This window comes from Saimiri boliviensis, chromosome 5 (genome assembly GCF_048565385.1).
Source record: "Saimiri boliviensis isolate mSaiBol1 chromosome 5, mSaiBol1.pri, whole genome shotgun sequence".
NCBI classification, from domain to species: Eukaryota; Metazoa; Chordata; class Mammalia; order Primates; family Cebidae; genus Saimiri; species Saimiri boliviensis.
Genome location: NC_133453.1, coordinates 80,241,390 through 80,262,734, shown reverse-complemented (window position 1 = coordinate 80,262,734; position 21,345 = coordinate 80,241,390). Strand labels below are relative to the sequence as shown.

Sequence of the window (21,345 nt, the reverse complement as noted above, 5' to 3'; positions counted from 1 at the left end):
GGTTTCACCATGTTGACCAGGTTGGTCTCGATCTCTCGACCTTGTGATCCACCCGCCTCGGCCTCCCAAAGTGCTGGGATTACAGGCTTGAGCCACCGCGCCCGGCTACTTACACATTTTCTTAACACGTATGCTTTACATTTTTTATTTGCACAAATTATCAGAAAGGAAGCTTTAATATGGTAAAAGGTTTTTAAACAAATAAAGTGGGATGTTACAAATATAGAGTGCATGAAAATGGAAATAATACCTGCAAAGAGCTAGGTCCTTGGAGTCATCTCTTTTAGGTTTCTTAACTGAAGAAAAACTTTCTTGTTTTGACAAGTTAATAGAAGTGTTTTCCTCCATTTTTCTTTTCTTGAGATCCTTGTTTCCTCTTTTTAGAGAGCTACTTGTAGATGCAGAGTCTTCATCTTCAGTATCTCCTGTTAAAGTTACCTTCTTGCCTTTCTTTGACTCATTAGTCTTTTTTCCTTTGACATGAAGTTTTTTGATTTTTACAGTTTGACCACTTGCCTTTAATTTAAAAAAAAGTAAATGAAGTGTAAGAAAGTGACTGTCTACAGACCTTCTATTATTTTAAATTATGAAAGTCTGACAGGACAGACATATAAAAAGAATAACTCTGATCTAGAATATTGATAATTATTATTCTTAAGAAAGATCTGTGTATTTTTTCTCTCATAAGGATAAAATCTAATAAAACATGAAAAGTCTATTAATGTTAAATATTCTTAAAACTTGAGATGCTGATCTCATGGTAGTTCTTCTACAGAACGTGTCTGTAGTATTCCTTTAGTCTAGGTCACTAACAGAATGATTTTAAGGATACAAAAGAATTCTCTTTTGGAGCACAACAAAATTAGGAACAAAGATAAATATAAATGAAAATATAGAAATTGTTAATAAGAAAGTTGAAGAGATAATAAAAAGCCAGGCCAACAAATGAAAAAGAGCTAAGGAAGTATCAAATAGAGAAATCCAAGTGATCAAATCTACTAGAAATTGATTCTTTTTTTGGGGTAAAAAAATAAAGGTATTTGCAATAAGAAGAGAGTTCCACAAACTTGTGGTTCCCAGGTGTAAACAAAGCAGTGGTGAAAGATGGGGGGAAATGATGTATGTTTTTGAGAAAAACAACAGAGAAAGCTATAAAAGACATTGTACTTGGACCAAAGGATATGAATTCCAGCTATGGCCCTGCTACTAACTTTGAGCAAAAATATTTGTGAGGTCTTGTTTTCTTATTTTAAAAATAAGAATGAGAAACCACATACTGGCTAAAGTCATTCTAGTTCTAGGATTATATGCAAAAAAGAAATCTCAATGTGGTCTTATGCAAATATAACCACAAATTGAAGGCAGCACACTGATGCAACAAGAAGGGTGCCCCACCCTATATTCATAGAGAAATAAAATCTGCCTTCTGAGAGTTAAATGTTATGATAAATATAATAGATCATAAAAAAGAGATATGTAAAGTTCTGGCAATGTATGACTTTTATTTTGATTTTCCAAATATGTGGTACATACCAAACACTTTTAGAAAACCCTGAATAGACCAATAACAAGGTCTGAAGTTGAGGCAGCAATTAAGAGCCTACCACCCAAAAAAAAAGCCCAGGTCCAGATGGGTTCACAGCTGAATTCTACCAGACATACAAAGAGGAGCTGGTACCATTCCTTCTGAAACTATTCCAGACAATCCAAAAAGAGGGAATCCTCCCCAAATCATTTTATGAGACCAACATCATTCTGATACCAAAACCTGGCAGAGACTCAGCAAGAAAAGAAAACTTCACACCAATATCCATGATGAACATAGATGCAAAAATCTTCAATAAAACTGTTGCAACTGGCAAGCCGATTGCAATAGCACATCAAAAAGTTATCCACCATGATCAAGTAGGATTCATCCCAGGGATGCAAGGCTGGTTCAACATACGCAAGTCTATAAACGTAATTCACCACATAAACAGAACCAAAGACAAAAACCACATGATTATCTCAACTGATGCAGAGAAGGCCTTTGACAAAATTCAACAGCCCTTTATGCTAAAAACCCTCAATAAACTAGGTATTGATGGAACATATCTCAAAATAATAAAAGCTATTCATGACAAACCAACAGCCAATATCATACTGAATGGGCAAAAACTGGAAGCATTCCCTTTAAAATCTGGCACTAGACAAGGATGCCCTCTCTCACCACTCCTATTCAAAGAACAATCAGGCAAGAAAAAGAAATAAATGGTATTCAAATAGGAAAAGAAGAAGTCAAATTGTCTCTATTTGCAGATGACATGATTGTATATCTAGAAGACCCCATCGTCTCAGCCCAAAATCTCCTGAAACTGATAAACAACTTCAGCAAAGTCTCAGGATACAAAATCAATGTGCAAAAATCACAAGCATTCCTATACACCAATAACAGACAAAGACAGCCAAATCAAAAACCAACTGCCATTCACAATCGCTACAAAGAGAATAAAATACCTAGGAATACAACTAACAAGGAACGTAAAGGACATCTTAGAGGAGAGCTACAAGCCACTGCTCAACGAAATAAGAGAGGACACAAACAGATGGAGAAACATTCCACGTTCATGGTTAGGAAGAATCAGTATCGTGAAAATGGCCATACTGCCCAAAGTAATTTACAGATTCAACACTATCCCCATCAAGCTACCAATGACCTTCACAGAACTGGAAAAAATCAACTTAAACTTCATATGGAACCAAAAGAGAGCCAGCACAGCCAAATCAATTTTAAGCAAAAAGAACAAAGCAGAGGCATCATACTACCGGACTTCAAACTATACTACAAGGCTACAGTAATCAGAACAGCATGGCACTGGTACCAAAACAGAGATATAGACCAATGGAACAGAACAGAGGCCTTGGAGGAAACACAACATATCTACAACCATCTGATCTTTGACAAACCTGACAAAAACAAGCAATTGGGAAAGGATTCGCTGTTTAATAAATGGTGTTGGGAAAACTGGCTAGCCATGTGCAGAAAGCAGAAACTGGACCCCTTCCTGACACTTACACTAAAATTAACTCCAGATGGATTAAAGACTTAAACATAAGACCTGGAATGCTGGGAAGATGGCCGCCTAACAATAGCTCAGGACTTCAGCTCCCAGTGAAAGTGCAGAGGGTGAGTGGATGCCGCATTTCCAGACGAACTCTTATTGCCCACAGACCAGGAGATACCCAGGCAGAGGGGTCGCCAGCGTCGCAGTCCCAGCCGGTGCGGCTGTTTTGGCCACCGCGGGGCTGATTCCGCCCGCGCGGCTGCTGTGACCACTCCCTGTTGCTGCGGTTCTCCGTACAAAAGTCACTGGTCTGGGAGCCCTCTTAGCTGGCGAGCAGAGCCTTGAGACGGCAGAGTTGCCCATTCATCTGAAATAGCGAGTCAGGCCAGGAGATTCCTAGGCAAAAAATCCGCCAGGAGCCGGTGCCGCAGTTTGAGCCAACTCCGTGAGTGGCAGCACGGGAGATCCCGGTGCCTTTTCAACAAGCGACTGGAACGCGGGGTCTTTCAACTTAAAAGAAAAGACTCTGAGTCAGGGAGCCAGGTGATCAGGCTCCCTCGGTCCCACCCCTCCACCCCCAAGAACAACGAAAACAAAAACAGTAACCGGAAACCCTCTGGGTTGAGCCCTTCAAACCAAGCACAGCTGAACTGGGACGGTCCGGCTCAGTGGGGGAGGGGCTCCAGCCATTACTGAGACTCTCCACCCCTACAGAGGCAGGCTGCCGTTGCCAAGGCAACCCGCCGTTGCCGAGACAACCTGCCACAACAGAGAGAGTCACCATAACAGAGGCGGGGCCACCATTGCCGAGACAGTTCTAACAATGCCCATGTAGAAAGGACTACAGGGAAGAGCTCAGGGCAGCTGGGTGGAGCCCACAGCAGCTCAGCAAAGCCCCTGTGGGCAGGCAGTGGCTAGGCGTGCTGCTAGCTGGGCGGGTCAGACCTGAAAGAAAAATCAAAAAAGGCAGTAGTGCAACGGAAACTCATAAAGCTCCAACTCCCTGGGACAGAGACAGACAACAGGCGGATAAACCCACAAAAATGGGAAGAAACCAGCATAAAAAGGATGAAAACTCCCGAAACCAGAACATCTCTCCTCCTAAAAGGGATCACAACTCCTCACCAGCAAGGGAACCAGACCGGATGGAGAAGGAGGGTGATGAAATGACAGAATCAGACTTCAGAAGGTGGGTAGTAAGAAACTACAGTGAGCTAAAAGAACATGTTCTAACCGCACGCAAAGAAAATAGGAACCTTGAAAAAAGATTGGACGAACTGCTGACGAGAATGGACAGCATAGAGAGGAGTATAAGTGAATTGATGGAGCTGAAAAACGCAACGCGAGAACTTCGTGAAGCATGCACAAGCTTCAACAGCCGAATTGACCAAGCAGAAGAAAGGATATCAGAGGTCGAAGATCAACTCAATGAAATAAAAAGAGAAGGCAAGAACAGAGAAAAAAGCGCAAAAAGGAATGAACAAAATCTTCAAGAAATGTGGGACTATGTGAAAAGACCTAATTTACGTCTGATAGGTGTACCTGAATGTGATGAAGAGAATGAATCCAAGCTGGAAAATACTCTTCAGGATATTATCCAGGAAAACTTCCCCAACCTAGCAAGGCAGACCAATATTCAAATCCAGGAAATACAGAGAATACCACAAAGATATTCCTCAAGAAGAGCAACCCCAAGGCACATAATCGTGAGATTCACCAGGGTTGAAATGAAAGAGAAAATGCTAAGGGCAGCCAGAGAGAAAGGTCGGGTTACCCACAAAGGGAAGCCCATTAGACTCACAGCAGATCTCTCAGCAGAAACCCTACAAGCCGGAAGAGATTGGGGGCCAATATTCAACATCCTTAAAGAAAAGAACTTTCAACCCAGAATCTCCTATCCAGCCAAACTAAGCTTCATAAGTGAAGGAAAAATAAAATCCTTTGTGAACAAGCAAGCACTCAGAGATTTCATCACCACCAAACCTGCTCTACAAGAACTCCTGAAAGAGGCTCTACACATATAAAGGAACAACCAGTGCCAGCCACTCCAAAAACACACCAAATGGTAAAGAGCATCAACACAATCAAGAATCTGCATCAACTAACCAACAAAACAGCCAGGTAGCATCAAAATGACAGTATCAAATTCACACATAACAATACTATCCCTAAATGTCAATGGACTAAATGCCCCAATGAAAAGACACAGACTGGCAAATTGGATAAAAAGCCAAAACCCATGAGTGTGCTGTATCCAGGAAACCCATCTTACATGCAAGGATACACAAAGGCTCAAAATAAAAGGATGGAGGAATATCTACCCAGCAAATGGAGAGCAAAAAAAGGCAGGAGTTGCAATTCTCATCTCTGATAAAATAGACTTTAAAGCAACAAAGATCAAAAGAGACAAAGAAGGACATTACATAATGGTAAAAGGATCACTGCAACAAGAAGAGCTAACGATCCTAAATATATACACACCCAATACAGGAGCACCCAGATACATAAGGCAAGTTCTTAATGACTTCCAAAGAGACTTAGACTCCCACACAATAATAGTGGGAGACTTTAACACCCCATTGTCAATATTAGACAGATCAACCAGACAGAAAATCAGCAAGGATATCCAGGACCTGAATACAGACCTGGAACAAGCAAACCTAATAGACATTTACAGAACTCTCCACCCCAAATCCACAGAATATACATTCTTCTCAGCACCACATGACACCTACTCTAAAATTGACCACATAATTGGCAATAAATCACTCCTCAGCAAATGCAAAAGAACAGAAATCATAACAAACAGTCTCTCAGACCACAGTGCAATCGAGTTAGAACTCAGAATGCAGAAACTAACTCAGAACCGCACAGCTTCATGGAAACTGAACAACTTGATCTTGAATGTTGACTGGACAAACAATGAAATGAAGGCAGAAATAAAGATGTTCTTCGAAACCAATGAGAACGAAGACACAACATACCAGAATCTCTGGGACACATTTAAAGCAGTCTCTAGAGGAAAAATATATAGCAATGAGTGCCCACATGAGAAGAAAGGAGAGATCTAAAATTGACACCCTATCATCAAAATTGAAAGAGTTAGAGGAGCAAGATCAAAAAAACTAAAACCTAGCAGAAGACAGGAAATAACTAAGATCAGAGCAGAACTGAAGGAAATAGAGACACAAAAAACTCTTCAAAAAAATCAATAAATCCAGGAGCTGGTTTTTTGAAAAGATCAACAAAATAGACAGACCACTAGCCAGATTAATAAAAAAGAAAAGAGAGAATAACCAAATTGATGCAATAAAAAACGATAAAGGTGATATCACCACAGATTCCACAGAAATCCAAACCATCATCAGAGATTATTACAAACAACTCTATGCACATAAACTAGTAAACCTGGAAGAAATGGATAAATTCCTGGACACCTGCAACCTCCCAAGCCTAAACCTGGAAGAAGCCGAAACCCTGAATAGACCAATAACATGGTCTGAAGTCGAGGCAGCAATAAAGAGCCTACCACCAAAAAAAGCCCAGGTCCAGATGGGTTCACAGCTGAATTCTACCAGACATACAAGGAGGAGCTGATACCATTCCTTCTGAAACTATTCCAGACAATCCAAAAAGAGGGAATCCTTCCCAAATCATTTTACGAGACAAACATCATCCTGATACCAAAACCCGGCAGAGACTCAACAAGAAAAGAAAATTTCAGGCCAATATCCATGATGAACATAGATGCAAAAATCTTCAATAAAATACTGGCAAACCGATTGCAACAGCATATCAAAAAGCTCATCCACCATGATCAAGTAGGATTCATCCCGGGGATGCAAGGCTGGTTCAACATACGCAAGTCCATAAACATAATTCACCACATAAACAGAACCAAAGACAAAAACCACATGATTATCTCGATTGATGCAGAGAAGGCTTTTGACAAAATTCAACAACCCTTTATGCTAAAAACCCTCAATAAACTAGGTATTTACGGAACGTATCTCAAAACAATAAAAGCTATTTACGACAAACCAACAGCCAATATCATACTGAATGGGCAAAAACTGGAAGCATTTCCTTTGAAATCTGGCACTAGACAAGGATGCCCTCTCTCACCACTCCTATTCAATATAGTACTGGAAGTTCTAGCCAGAGCAATCAGGCAAGAAAAAGAAATAAAGGGTATCCAAATTGGAAAGGAGGAAATCAAATTGTCTCTATTTGCAGATGACATGATTGTATATCTGGAAGACCCCATCATCTCAGCCCAAAATCTCCTGAAACTGATAAACAACTTCAGCAAAGTCTCAGGATACAAAATCAACGTGCAAAAATCACAAGCATTCCTATACACCAGTAATAGACTTCAAGAGAGCCAAATCAAGAACGAACTGCCATTCACAATTGCTACAAAGAGAATAAAGTACCTAGGAATACAACTAACAAGGAACGTAAAGGACCTCTTCAAGGAGAACTACAAGCCATTGCTCAACGAAATAAGAGAGGATACAAACAGATGGAGAAACATTCCATGTTCATGGTTAGGAAGAATCAACATCGTGAAAATGGCCATACTGCCCAAAGTAATTTACAGATTCAACGTTATTCCCATCAAGCTATCAATGACCTTCTTCACAGAACTGGAAAAAAACACCTTAAACTTCATATGGAACCAAAAGAGAGCCCGCATAGCCAAGTAAATTCTAAGCAAAAAGAACAAAGCGGGAGGCATCACACTACCGGACTTCAAACTATACTACAAGGCTACAGTAATCAAAACAGCATGGTACTGGTACCAAAACAGAGATATAGACCAATGGAACAGAACAGAGGCCTCAGAGGAAATACAACATACCCACAACCATCTGATCTTCGACAAACCTGACAAAAACAAGCAATGGGGAAAGGACTCCCTGTTTAATAAATGGTGTTGGGAAAACTGGCTAGCCATGTGCAGAAAGCAGAAACAGGACCCCTTCCTGACACCCTACACCAAAATTAACTCCGGATGGATTAAAGATTTAAACATCAGACCTAATACCATAAAAACCTTAGAAGAAAATCTAGGCAATACCATTCAGGACATAGGTGTAGGCAAGGACTTCATGACCAAAACGCCAAAAGCAATGGCAACAAAAGCCAAAATAGACAAATGGGACCTAATCAAACTCCACAGCTTCTGCACGGCGAAAGAAACAGTCAGTAGAGTGAATCGGCAACCAACAGAATGGGAAAAAATTTTTGCAGTCTACCCATCTGACAAGGGGCTGATATCCAGAATTTACAAAGAACTAAAGCAGATCTACAAGAAAAAAACAAACAAGCCCATTCAAAAATGGGTGAAGGATATGAACAGATACTTTACAAAAGAAGACATACAGGAGGCCAACAAACATATGAAAAAATGCTCATCATCACTGGTCATCAGAGAAATGCAAATCAAAACCACATTGAGATACCATCTCACACCAGTCAGAATGGCGATCATTAAAAAATCGGGAAACAACAGATGCTGGAGAGGATGTGGAGAAATAGGAACACTTTTACACTGTTGGTGGGAATGTAAATTAATTCAACCATTGTGGAAGACAGTGTGGCGATTCCTCAAGGACCTAAAAATAGAAATCCCATTTGACCCAGCAATCCCATTACTGGGTATATATCCAAAGGATTATAAATCATTCTACTACAAGGACACGTGCACACGAATGTTCATTGCAGCACTGTTTACAATAGCAAAGACCTGGAACCAACCCAAATGCCCAACGACGATAGACTGGATAGGGAAAATGTGGTACATGTACACCATGGAATATTACGCAGCCATCAAAAACGATGAGTTCACGTCCTTTGTAGGGACATGGATGAACCTGGAAACCATCATTCTCAGCAAACTGACACAAGAGCAAAAATCAAACACCATATATTCTCACTCATAGGCGGGTGTTGAACAATGAGAACACATGGACACAGGGAGGGGAGCACTACACACTGGGGTCCGTTGGGGGGAAATGGGGGAGGGGTGGGGGGTGGGGAGGTGGGAAGAGATAGCATGGGGAGAATTGACAGATACAGGTGAGGGGACGGAAGGCAGCAAACCACACTGCCATGTGTGTACCTATGCAACAATCTTGCATGTTCATCACATGTACCCCAAAACCTAAAATGTAATAAAAAAAAAGAAAAGAAAATTGGAAATAAATCTAAATATGCAAGATAGGAGAATGGTCAAAACAAACAAACAAACAAACAAACAAAAAACATAAGACCTAACACCATAAAAACCCTGGAAGAAACTCTAGGCAAAACCATTCAGGACATACGCGTGGCAAGGACTTCATGACCAAAACACCAAAAGCATTGGCAACAAAAGCCAAAATAGACAATGGGACCTAATCAAACTCCATAGCTTCTGCATGGCAAAAGAAACAGTCATTAGAGTGAATAGGCAATCAACAGAATGGGAAAAAATTTTTGCCATCTACCCATCTGACAAAGGGCTGACACCCAGAATTTACAAAGAACTAAAACAGATTTATAAGAAAAAAACAAGCCGGGCGCGGTGGCTCAAGCCTGTAATCCCAGCACTTTGGGAGGCTGAGGCCGGTGGATCACGAGGTCAAGAGATCGAGACCATCCTGGTCAACATGGTGAAACCCCGTCTCTACTCAAAATACAAAAAATTAGCTGGGCATGGTGGCACGTGCCTGTAATCCCAGCTACTCAGGAGGCTGAGGCAGGAGAATTGCCTGAACCCAGGAGGCGGAGGTTGCGGTGAGCCGAGATCGCGCCATTGCACTCCAGCCTGGGTAACAAGAGCGAAACTCCGTCTCAAAAAAAAACAAAAAAACAAGCCCATTCAAAAGTGGTCAAAGGATATGAACAGACACTTTACAAAAGAAGACATATATGAGGCCAACAAACATATGAAAAAATGTTCATCATCACTGGTCATTAGAGAAATGCAAATCAAAACTACATTGAGATACCATCTCACACCAGTTAGAATGGTGATCATTAAAAAGTCTGGAGACAACAGATGCTGGAGAGAATGCGGAGAAATAGGAACACTTTTACATTGTTGGTGGGAGTGTAAATTAGTTCAACCATTGTGGAAGACAGTGTGGCAATTCCTCAAGGACCTAGAAATAGAAATTCCATTTGACCCAACAATCCCATTACTGGACACATATCCAAAGGATTATAAATTGTTCTACTATAAGGACCCATGCATACGAATGTTCATTGCAGCACAGTTTACAATAGCAAAGACCTGGAACCAACCCAAATGCCCATCGATGATAGACTGGACAGGGAAAATGTGGCACATATACACCATGAAATATTATGCAGCCATCAAAAACGATGAGTTCATGTCCTTTATCAGGACATGGATGAACCTGGAAACCATCATTCTCAGCAAACTGACACAAGAACAGAAAATCAAACACCACATGTTCTCACTCATAGGTGGGTGTTGAACAATGAGAACACATGGACACAGGGAGGGGAACATCACACACTTGGGTCTATTGGGGGGAAATAGGGGAGGGACAGCAGGGGGTGGGGAGTTGGGGAGAGAGAGCATGGGGAGAAATGCCAGATATAGGTGAAGGGGAGGAAGGCAGCAAATCACGTTGCCATGTGTCTACGTATGCAACAATCTTGCATGTTCTTCACATGTACCCCAAAACCTAAAATGCAATTAAAAAAAGAGAGAGAAAAAAATAAAAATAAAAATAATGATCATAGACTAAAAGAAACCAAAGATGGAACAACAAATTAACACTAAAATCCATCACTCAGTTAAAAGCAGAAGAATGCCTAATTTGTAACATTTTTATCCCTATTGATTGAGGTGCGAAAGATAATCTGTGCATCTAGACTGTCCTGATAGTGCTTTTTTTGAGACAGAGTCTCGCTCTGTCACCCAAGCTGGAGTGTAGTGGCCACGATCTTGGCTCACTGCAACCTCCACCTCCCAGGTTCACGCGATTCTCCCGCCTCAGCCTCCTAAGCAGTTGGGATTACAGGCGCTCATCACCACGCCCAGCTAATTTTTTGTATTTTTAGTAGAAATGGGGTTTCACCATGTTGGTCAGGCTGGTTTTGAACTCCTGATGTCAGGTGATCTGCATGCCTTGTCCTCTCAAAATCCTGGGATTACAGGCGTGAGCCATGGCACTCAGCCCAATAGTGCTTATTTTTAGAAGTTAAATCTTTCAAGTTTGTGACTTTTCAATGTCCACATTGATACACAGTTAAAATATGAACATCATACAAAATGAAACCAGTTTATCAACTCTGACTACAATAAAGAATAAAGGTAGTCAAGAGTAAAGGTAGTAAATTCTCCTTTTATAAACAATATATCTGATTTTACTTATTAAAATGGAGAGAAGGGGGAATTACTACAGTTTTTTTTTTTTTTTTTTTTTTTTTGACAGAGTTTCACTCTTGTTACCCAGGCTGGAGTGCAATGGCACGATCTCGGCTCACCGCAACCTCCACCTCCTGTGTTCAAGCAATTCTCCTGCCTCAGCCTCCTGAGTAGCTGGGATTACAGGCACGTGCCACCATGCCCAGCTAATGTTTTTGTATTTTTAGAAGAGACGGGGTTTCACCATGTTGACCAGGATGGTCTCGATCTCTCGACCTCGTGATCCACCCGCCTCGGCCTCCCAAAGTGCTGGGATTACAGGCTTGAGCCACCGCGCCCGGCTACTACAGTTTTAAAATTCTTCCAAAGGCTGAAATCCCTTCAGTAGTCTTATTTTACTTTGTATGCATATTTTTTATATTAAACAGTTTTGCCTTATACACATTTAAATATTACAAAGAACTAGATTTGGGATTAGATTGTTAGACTGTGACCCACACGGTTTAACAAATGAATCAAGTCAGTTGGTGTGTAATGTTCCAGTAACCTCTACAAAATATTCTAAAAGATTTAAAATGTTGCTATCAATTGGTATTGTCAGAATTGTGAGCTGTAGTTTGCAAGAAATCAATGAAATAAATATATGGTGTGCCTCTCACAGATAATTAAGTCTCAAAGTGAGGATCCAATCACGTGTCTGCTCCCTAAGCAAAAGATAAAACCAGTGAAGAGAAGAGCACAGGATACAAACTGGCAAGTGTCCTCCAGGGCAAAGATATGTTATCATAGTGCCTAAGAGGAGTAGATGGCATATTTTAAGTTAAATACAAACAAAAGATTTAGAATAAAACATGTGAACACACACCTTAATATAGTAAGAATTCATAAACAGAATGATTCTAAAACATTTATATTGAAATAAAAGGTTACGTACTTACACCTAAAAAAAAAGAAAAAAGAAAAAAGAAAAAAAGAAAACTACTATTCCCTTAACTAGATTGTTAAAAAATTCTAGACTGCAACATCATATAATCAGTGCAGCAAGCCAGGCACAGTGGCTCACGCCTGGAATCCCAGCACTTTGGCAGGCTGAGGCAGGCAGATTACAATGTCAGGAGATCGAGACCATCTTGGCTAACACGGTGAAACCCTGTCTCTACTAAAAATACAAAAATTATCTGAGTATGGTGGCACGTGCCTGTAATCCCAGCCACTCTGGAGGCTGAGGCAGGAGAATCACTTGAATCAGGGAGTCAGAGGTTGCAGTGAGCCAAGATGGCACCACTTCATTCCACCAGCCTGGCAACAGAGACACTCCGTCTCAAACAAAACAAAACAAAACAAAACAAAACAAATCAGTGTACCAATAACTTAAAGTTAGCTGTAGTCGTTTCTTTCTTTCTTTCTTTCTTTTTTTTTTTTTGGCAGTCTCACTCTGTTGCCCAGGCTGGGAATACAGTGGTACAATCATGGCTTACAGTAGCCCCAGCCACTTGGGTGGCTGACGTGGAGGAGGATCTCTTGAGCTCGAGTGGCTGGGGCTACGGGTTTGCAGCACCTTGCTTACATTACTTGAAAATGCTCTTAATCAAATAGTTAAAATTATTTGCTTCTTTATTAGCAGATTAAAGTATAGTTAAGGAGATATTTTAATTGACTAAATAAGGTAAACCATAAATCCAACACTTTCTTCATATCATACCAAAGAATCACAACCTCTGTCACTAACTGAAATAATAAATGTTTTATTCAGTCTTTTCTCCATTTAGTTATTTGTATTCATTAAAACCTAATTATTTTGGGTTTTTCTATAATACTGAGCTTTCAGCACTCTGAAATCATTAAAAAAGGCAGAGTAGGCCAGGCGTGGTGGCTCAAGCTTGTAATCCCAGCACCTTGGGAGGCCGAGGTGGTGGATCACAATGTCAAGAGATCGAGATCATCCTGGTCAACATGGTGAAACTCCGTCTCTACCAAAAATACAAAACATTAACTGGGCATGGTGGCACGTGCCTGTAATCCTAGCTACTTAGGAGGCTGAGGCAGGAGAATTGCCTGAACCCAGGAGGCGGAGGTTGTGGTGAGCCGAGATCGCGCCATTGCACTCCAGCCTGGGTAACAAGAGTGAAACTGCGTCTCAAAAAAAAAGAAAAAAGGAAAAAAAAAAAAAGGCAGAGTACTTAATAAAATGAAGAGAAAGTCCATTTAATGACAAGTTAGACTGAATAGATCTATTACTTAAAGAAAACAAAATGTTATAAATAGTGGGCCAAAACATCTAGTTTCTATTTGAACTAAAATATTATTTGGGATAAATTTCTAACAAATTAACATGTACGATAAGAAAATATAAAATTGGGCTAAGCGAGGTGACTCATCCTGCAATCCCAGCACTTTGGAGGCCAACAGGAAGGTCAGAAATTCGAGACCAGCTTAGCTGACATGGTGAAACCCCATCTCTATCAAAAATACAAAAATTAGCCGGGTGTGGTGGTGTATGCCTGTATTCCTAGCTACTCAGGAGGCTGAGGCACGAGAATCACCTGAACCCGGGAGGCCAAGGTTGCAGTGAGCTGAGATCACCCCAGTGCACTCCAGCCTGGGTAACAGAATGAGACTCTGTTTCAAAAAAAAAATGAAGGAAAGAAAATATGTAATTGAAATCACAGAATCAAAAGACGTGATTTTTAAAAAAAGACAAAAAAATGATGTGTGTCAGCTGATCTAATTAGATAGTAAAAACACACATACTTTAAACGCAAACTTTTTATCTAGTTACTCTGTTAACCTGATTACTTTGCTCTTGGGCAGAGCATTCCCCAACCCCCATCACCTTTTCTTGGCTAGAGTACAAATTCAAAGTGGAACTTCAGTGGGTCTTAAGCAAAACTTGTCAGATTTCATGAACAATGACACATATCTTTTATGTTTATATATTCTTATAAGTCACGAACTGGTGGTTCACAGGCTCCAAACAGGCCACAGAATGTGCTATATGCTTCATATAATGCTTGTAAAAATTCTGAATTTGTTTCCAATACTTAATATTTGGGAAGACATAAAAATCCACAGTCTCAACTGCCCTTGAATATATGGGTTCTCGAAATGGGGCCCACAGTCCTACATGACAACTATTGGGTAGAGTTGAGCTTTGACTTAAATTTAAATAGGGACATGACTCTCCTGTTTGCCACAGTGCCCGCCTTGGGGGTCTAATGAACTGTTTCATGTTACTTACTTGGCTTTTGTAGGCACTTAAGTTTGAAATGTCTAATATGTGAGTTTGTGTGTGTTATGTATGTGTGTGTTTCTAAGTGTGTATTAATACAATTGTCCCTGCAGGTTCCACATCTGTGAGTTTAACCAACCACAGATAGAAAATAAAAAACAAAGGCCGGGTGCAATGGCTCATGCCTATAATCCCAGTACTTTGGGAGGCTGAGGCGGGCAGATCACTTAAGGTAGGAGCTTGAGACCATCCTGGCCAACATGGTGAAACATCGTCCCTACTAAAAATACAAAAATTAGTTGGGTGTTGTGGTGCACACCTGTAGTCCCAGCTACTCAGGAGGCTGAGGCAAGAGAATCACTTGAATCTGGGAGGTGGAGGTTGCAGCAGTTGGCTGAGATCGTGCCACTGCACTCCAGCCTGTGTGACAGAATGAGACTCTGTCTTAATTAAAAAAAAGAAAAGAAAAAGAAAGAAAATATAAAACAAAAAATCCAACCCCTATAACAAAACAATAAAAATAATAAAAAACAATATAGTATAACAACTATTTGCATAGCATTTACATTTTATTAGGTATTATAAATAATCTAGAGATGATATGAAGGATATGGGAGGATATGGGAGGATGTGTATAGGTTATATGCAAATAATATTCCATTTTATATAAGAAACTTGAGCATCTGTGGATTCTGATATCCATGGTGAGGCTGGAGCTAATCCCCTGTAGATACTGAGGGACGGCTATGTTGTATATGTTGTATGTATATGTACACACACACACACACACACGTCTTTTCGATTCTGTGATCCTGTGATCACATATATACATACATACACACACATACATGTAGAGTAAAAATAGTTAATCAGGATGATATATCCAGAAAAAGCCACTTGAGAGCAAGGTATATGTATAGTATAAATGTTTTAAAATAATTACAAATTAACTATAAGAAACATCTAGTTCACTACATTTAAAAAACAAAAAAAGCAGAGGCTTGGAAAGCTGCATTCACAGAGAAGGGCTCGAATGAGATTATAGATTTTATGCCTCCAAGTCTACTCCTTAAATGATAGATAGCTAGGATACTAATTTAAGAAAATTTATTGAAGACAAAATGTCCAATGACCTACCAGGTGATACTCCCAAGACTTCAAACACTTATCTGTTATTAATTCAGAGTATTAGAGAAACTTTCTATGACTTGACAGTTATGAAGCTAAAAGATAATTTTATGTTCAATAAGAGATAATTTTGTGTGATAATCTTCACAATCAGTGAAGATCGCTGCTAAGTTATATTTAACCATGTATGACAAAAATGATCAAGAGAATCAAAATAATAAAAAAAGATTATTAGTGAATATGATGTCATATAAGACCACTTGCTATCTAGGGAAATATAGCCTAAACATATTAAGTATTAAAATAAACACAGAACTGTAACATTACAAAAACTTTCAATGTATGACCTTATTTGTTCTTCACAAATCCCCACAAAGCAGATACTATCCTATTTTACAGATGATAACCCTGAGGGACAAGAAAGCACTCCAATGTTTACAGATCAGGGAGGTAGGGAAAAATCATGGAAGGAGACTTGAGAAGAAGAAAATACTGGAAAGAAAACCAGGTGAGTATGGTATCCTAGAAGTCAAGTGAAAATCATTGTTTCAAGGAGGAAAGAGTGTTCAGCTCTAGCAAATGTAACAGGTTGGATGACACAAGCACTGATCACTGGAGTGAGAAATGTGAATGCTATTTGTGGCCACAATAAGAACATTTTTGGAAAAGCTATGTAGGTGAAAATCTACAGTGAGTTCAAGATTGAATCAGGGCTGAGTGTGGTGGCTCACATCTGTTATCCCAGGCTTCAGAGGCTGTGTTGTGAGGATCAATTAAGCCCAGGAATTTGAGACCAGCCTACGCAACATAGTGAGATCTCATCTCTACAAAATTAAAAAATTAGCCGAGCATGGTGGCACAGGTCTGCAGTCCCTGTTGCTTAGGAGGCTGAGGTGAGAGGATCACTTGAGTGTGGGAGAATCAAGACTGCTGTAAACGGTGATAGTGTCTCTGCATTCCCGCCTAGGTAACAAATGAAGACGCTGTCTTAAAAAACAAACAAACAAACAAACAAAAAAAGAGTGAACCAGAGGAGAGGTATTAGATACAATCAGAACAAAACATTTTCCAAGTGTTTTTCTGTAGATGGAAGGAAAAAACAGAGGAACTGGATCAAGGGAGAAGTGAGGAAAGAAGAGGGCTTTTGCTTAGTTTTCCTAGGATGGGAAAGATAGCAGCATATCAGTAGGCTGAAGAGAGGAACCCAGTGGAGAATGAGAAATTGATGATGCAGGAGAAAAGAGAACTGCTGGAATAATATCCCCAAGGAGGTAAGAAGGGATGGGATCTGAGGCATAAGTGGGAAAACTGGTTTAGTCAGGAGTTCATGGCAACAGCAGAGAAGGCAAGGTATGTAAGCCCAGGTGCAGAAGGACAGCATATGTGGTGGCAAGACGTGGTGATATTTTCTTCTCATGGCTTCCATTTTCTCAGTTGAATGACAGTAAGCTGAGAATGAAGACGGAGGAGACAGAGCTAAATTCTTGACATTATTAAAGGCCCTCTAACACCGGTAAGTTTAATTATTTATTTACTTACATTTATTTATTTTGAGATGGAATCTCACTATGTCATTCAGGCTGGAGTGGCATGATCTGGGTTCCCTGCAACCTCCACCTCCAAGGTTCAAGTGATTCTCCTACCTCAGCCTCCCAAGTAGTTGGGACTACAGGCATGTGTCACCACTAATTTCTGCCCAGCTATAATTTTGTATTTTTAGTAGAGATAGAGTTTTGCCATATTTGCCAGGCTGGTCTTGATCTTCTGGCCTCAAGTGATGTGCTTGCCTCGGCCTCCCAAAGTGCTTGGACTACATGCATGAGCCAACATCCCTAGCCCTTAATGCCTTGAATTTAAAGACTGAGTATTCCACAGCTATATTCAAATACAAAGGTATAGGTGCTGGAGAAATCAGAGTTGTTATTAACCACAATAATGGTTTTACCAAGTTGGGTAGGGGGAGGCATAGGACCTAATGGTGAAAGCAATGATTGGGATAATGGGATAATGACACATAAGATAGATTAGGAGGAAAGAGAGGACATGAAGGTGGAGAGTGACAGTGAAAAGCCTTAACTCAAACTGACAGTCCTGGTGAGATCAAAGGATTGCTGGAGTTGAAGTGCTACAGGAAGTGAACTGGAAGGAAAAGAGGAGGTGGACAGATGGGTGTCTGAAGTGAGTTTATGGAAAGGCAGTAGTTAATAATTAGGTTAAGAGATTATTAATAATTAGGTTACTGTTAATGATTAGGTTAAGAGATTAAACATGGGAGAGAATCACTGAGGTAGAGAATACCTCGAAGAGTCTGCCTTCAAAATATAAACCCCATAAAAATCTGCATTTTGATCTAGTAATTAAAATGTTTATTTTGGAGCTGGGTACAGTGGCTTACATTTATAATTTCAGTGACTTGGCAGGCTGAGGTAGGAGGATTGCTTGAGGACAGGTATGAGACTACTCTAGGCAACACAGCAAGACTATCGCTCAAAAAAAAAAAAAAAAAAATTAGCTGGCTGCAGTGCACACCTGTAGTCTCAGCTACAAAACTGAGGCCAGAGGATTGCTTGAGCCCAGGAATTTTAGGTTGTAGTGGGCTATGATCATACCACTGCACTACAGCCTGGGCAACTGATACCCTGTATTAAAAAAAATAAAAAGATAAAATAAAACAAAAAGTTTAGTTTTAGATCAGTCTTACCTTAGCAATGCAAGCTGGACAAAACCAATCTCCATCTGGGATTGTTGTAATTTTGGGTCTATGGCAGTATGTATGACAGCCTTTGTCACAACCATCACAAAGAAGAAGCAGTTCTTCATTATCTCCCTTTCGACAGATTTGGCAGTACTATAATACATGAAAAATCATTTAAAATTAACCCTCTGCTATGAATAATAGTGATTGGGATGTTAAACACACCATAATTCCTATTTTATATTAGTGATGAACATTCATTCCGCTTGCTAACAAATATACAGTAGCCATACACATCTATGTATCTTTCGTTACACAGATATGGACCACATGACGGGTGAGCAGTTCTATTGGGGTAAATGCACATTTCAAGTACACTGCAAAGAACAAAGCTAGAGGCAGGATGCCTGCACACACTTCAGAAGCATGTACACATTAACATATGAAATAATTAACATGACATTAGAGCACATAAAGCAATGAATAGCTTTAATACATGGTGTTTTATTTGTTTAATGTGCTTCATCTTTTGCTTATCTTAGAGCCTCCTCATGATATCCTGAGAAAGAAATAAGTTAGAGTAATTTTTAGAATCAAAATTACCAAAGTTGTATTAGTATAATTAAGTATAATAAAAAGATAACCCTAGATTTTTGACTAATTCACCTATATTTTGTGATAGATGGGAAAATGTGTTCAAACCAGGAAACTCTGAAAATCAACCCAAATCAAACATGTGTCACAAGTGCAGAAAAGGGATCCTACAAAATAGTTTCTAAAGAAAAAAAGATACATTTAAGAAATTAAGAGGTCATTATTTATTTTTTAGAATTAAAAATAAAACTGTTTACTACTGAAAATTTTCTAATATAATTAAAAACTTTAAATCTGCAAAGAGAAGACTTCTTCCATGTACACATATTCTATATATTAAGTTTTACAAAGGAAAGAAGAAAAGTTAGACAAGTAAAAACTTTCAAGATGGCTTTAAAAAATGGTAAACACTAACATTTTTTTTTGACATTTAGTTCATATTCCAGTCACAAAAGAAAATGTCCTGCAATCAATATTTTTAAAAATGAAAACATTTAACAAGAAATCATTTAAACTACTTTAAAGTTAGGTATTTATATGCTCTTAAAAAAAATAGAATAACTGTTCAAACTTACTTTAATTTTCAATGCAACATTATATCCTAGTCTGGGAAAGTATAAAACGGTCTTCTGATCTAACTCAGTATGTATATCAATGATAGTTTTAGAATCTTATTTAAACAGCAGATACGCACTATTCAAGTTAACAAATATTTATCAAATGTATATATTATATATTTCATATTAAAATTGGCATGGTTACCAAGAGCAAAAGCAGCAAGCTTTAACATTCCAACAATCAGTATCTATTCTATGACCTTTTCTAACATCCCCATCACTGAATACTTTAAGATGGTGTTATTTCTCCATACTTGAATTACATCATTACAACTTCCATTGTGAAAATATTCACTGAGCGATAACAATTGCAAGGTTATATTTATATCCCTATAACAACACAATTTAAAAAACAGTTTCATGACTGTAAGTAAATACTCATTGTTTTCTCTACTAGGCAACTAAAAATACTACAAGGTCTGTCTTACATTTCATACTTAGGATTTAAAAATAAAATTATTTTCTGATACTTTTAAAGAAAGAGTGACAGATATCAAACTCATAACAATTTTGAAAAATTACAGTAACAGCTCACAGTGTTATGGTAAATATATTAGTATTTGGTACTACAGTACCAAATATTTGCTACCAAATATTTGCTACTTTATTACTTTGCTACTATAGTAAAAAACAGTGGATGCTGCCTATTGTTTAACAACAATATAATGCATACTGTGGATAGAGAATTATCTGGAGGCAAATTATAACAACTCCCTCTTTTTCTTGGTAAGCTTGATTTTTGTTCAACAGGGTATTTCTAAAGACATTGAGCACTTTAATATTTTGTTAGGAATTACTATGAGGATTATTATAGGCACTGTTATGTCTCTAAAGGTTATAAAGTGCTTCTTAATCTTTGAATATGAAACACTGCCTTCTTTTCAAGGTAGTTTCATAGTGAAAAAAATGTATTATTAAGCATTTGAAAAAGAAAATGAAGATTGTGAGAGATGGAGCTAAATGATAAGTGTATATGAAGAACAGGGAAAGGTGAACGGATCTGCAAAAATGGAAATAAAGCTTTACATTGCAGAATTTAAATACATCAATATAAAAGCAGATTTCGATACAAGTTTTAGGTTTCTGTGTATAAGTTTATAATAAAACTGAACACATCATGATGATTGCTTTGATGTAGATGAGAAAAAACTACAAATTTCATTTTGATCTAGGACTTAATCTTTTTTTTTTTTCAATGTTAATTACAGACAAGGTCTCATTATGTTGCCCAGACTATAGTGCAGTGGCTATTCTCAAGCGTGATCATTGCACACTATAGCCTCGAACTCTTGGGCTCAAGCGATCAGCCTACCTTGGCTTCTGGAGTAGCTGGGACTACTGGCATGCACCACCATACCTGGCAAGAACTCAGTTTCAGTCTCTCTCTCTCTTTTTTAAAAAAATCATTATTGTCTAGATCTTACCAAATATATTGTCTAAGGTGCCTTTAAAGCTGGTTTCAATAACAATTTTTAGAAGAAAAAAAATCTGTACCTGGTAAAAACGCTATTAAATGAATCGAACAGTGCCTTAAAATTTATAGTAAATTCTGGGCCAAGTGCAGTGGGTCATGCTTGTAATCCCAGCACTTTGGGAGGCCGAGGCAGGTGAGCGGATCATTTGAGTTCAGGAGTTTGAGACCAGCCTGG

The 21,345-nt window shown here is 39.0% G+C and overlaps 1 protein-coding gene across 26 annotated transcripts in view; it reads right to left on the bottom strand.

Moving 5' to 3' along the window:
* BAZ2B (bromodomain adjacent to zinc finger domain 2B) overlaps positions 1–21,345 on the bottom strand; it is a 423,693-nt gene that overhangs the window by 6,461 nt on the left and 395,887 nt on the right. For 24 of the 26 annotated variants that reach the window (XM_074399602.1, XM_074399607.1, XM_074399604.1 and 21 more), the window contains 2 exons: positions 18,492–18,638; positions 251–516 (listed from right to left, as the gene is read on the bottom strand). In XM_074399602.1, coding sequence (XP_074255703.1) covers positions 251–516; positions 18,492–18,638 — 413 coding nt within the window. Of the gene's footprint in view, positions 1–250; positions 517–18,491; positions 18,639–21,345 lie in introns of those variants that run through there. The other 2 variants (XM_074399620.1, XM_074399621.1) reach the window with 1 other exon arrangement.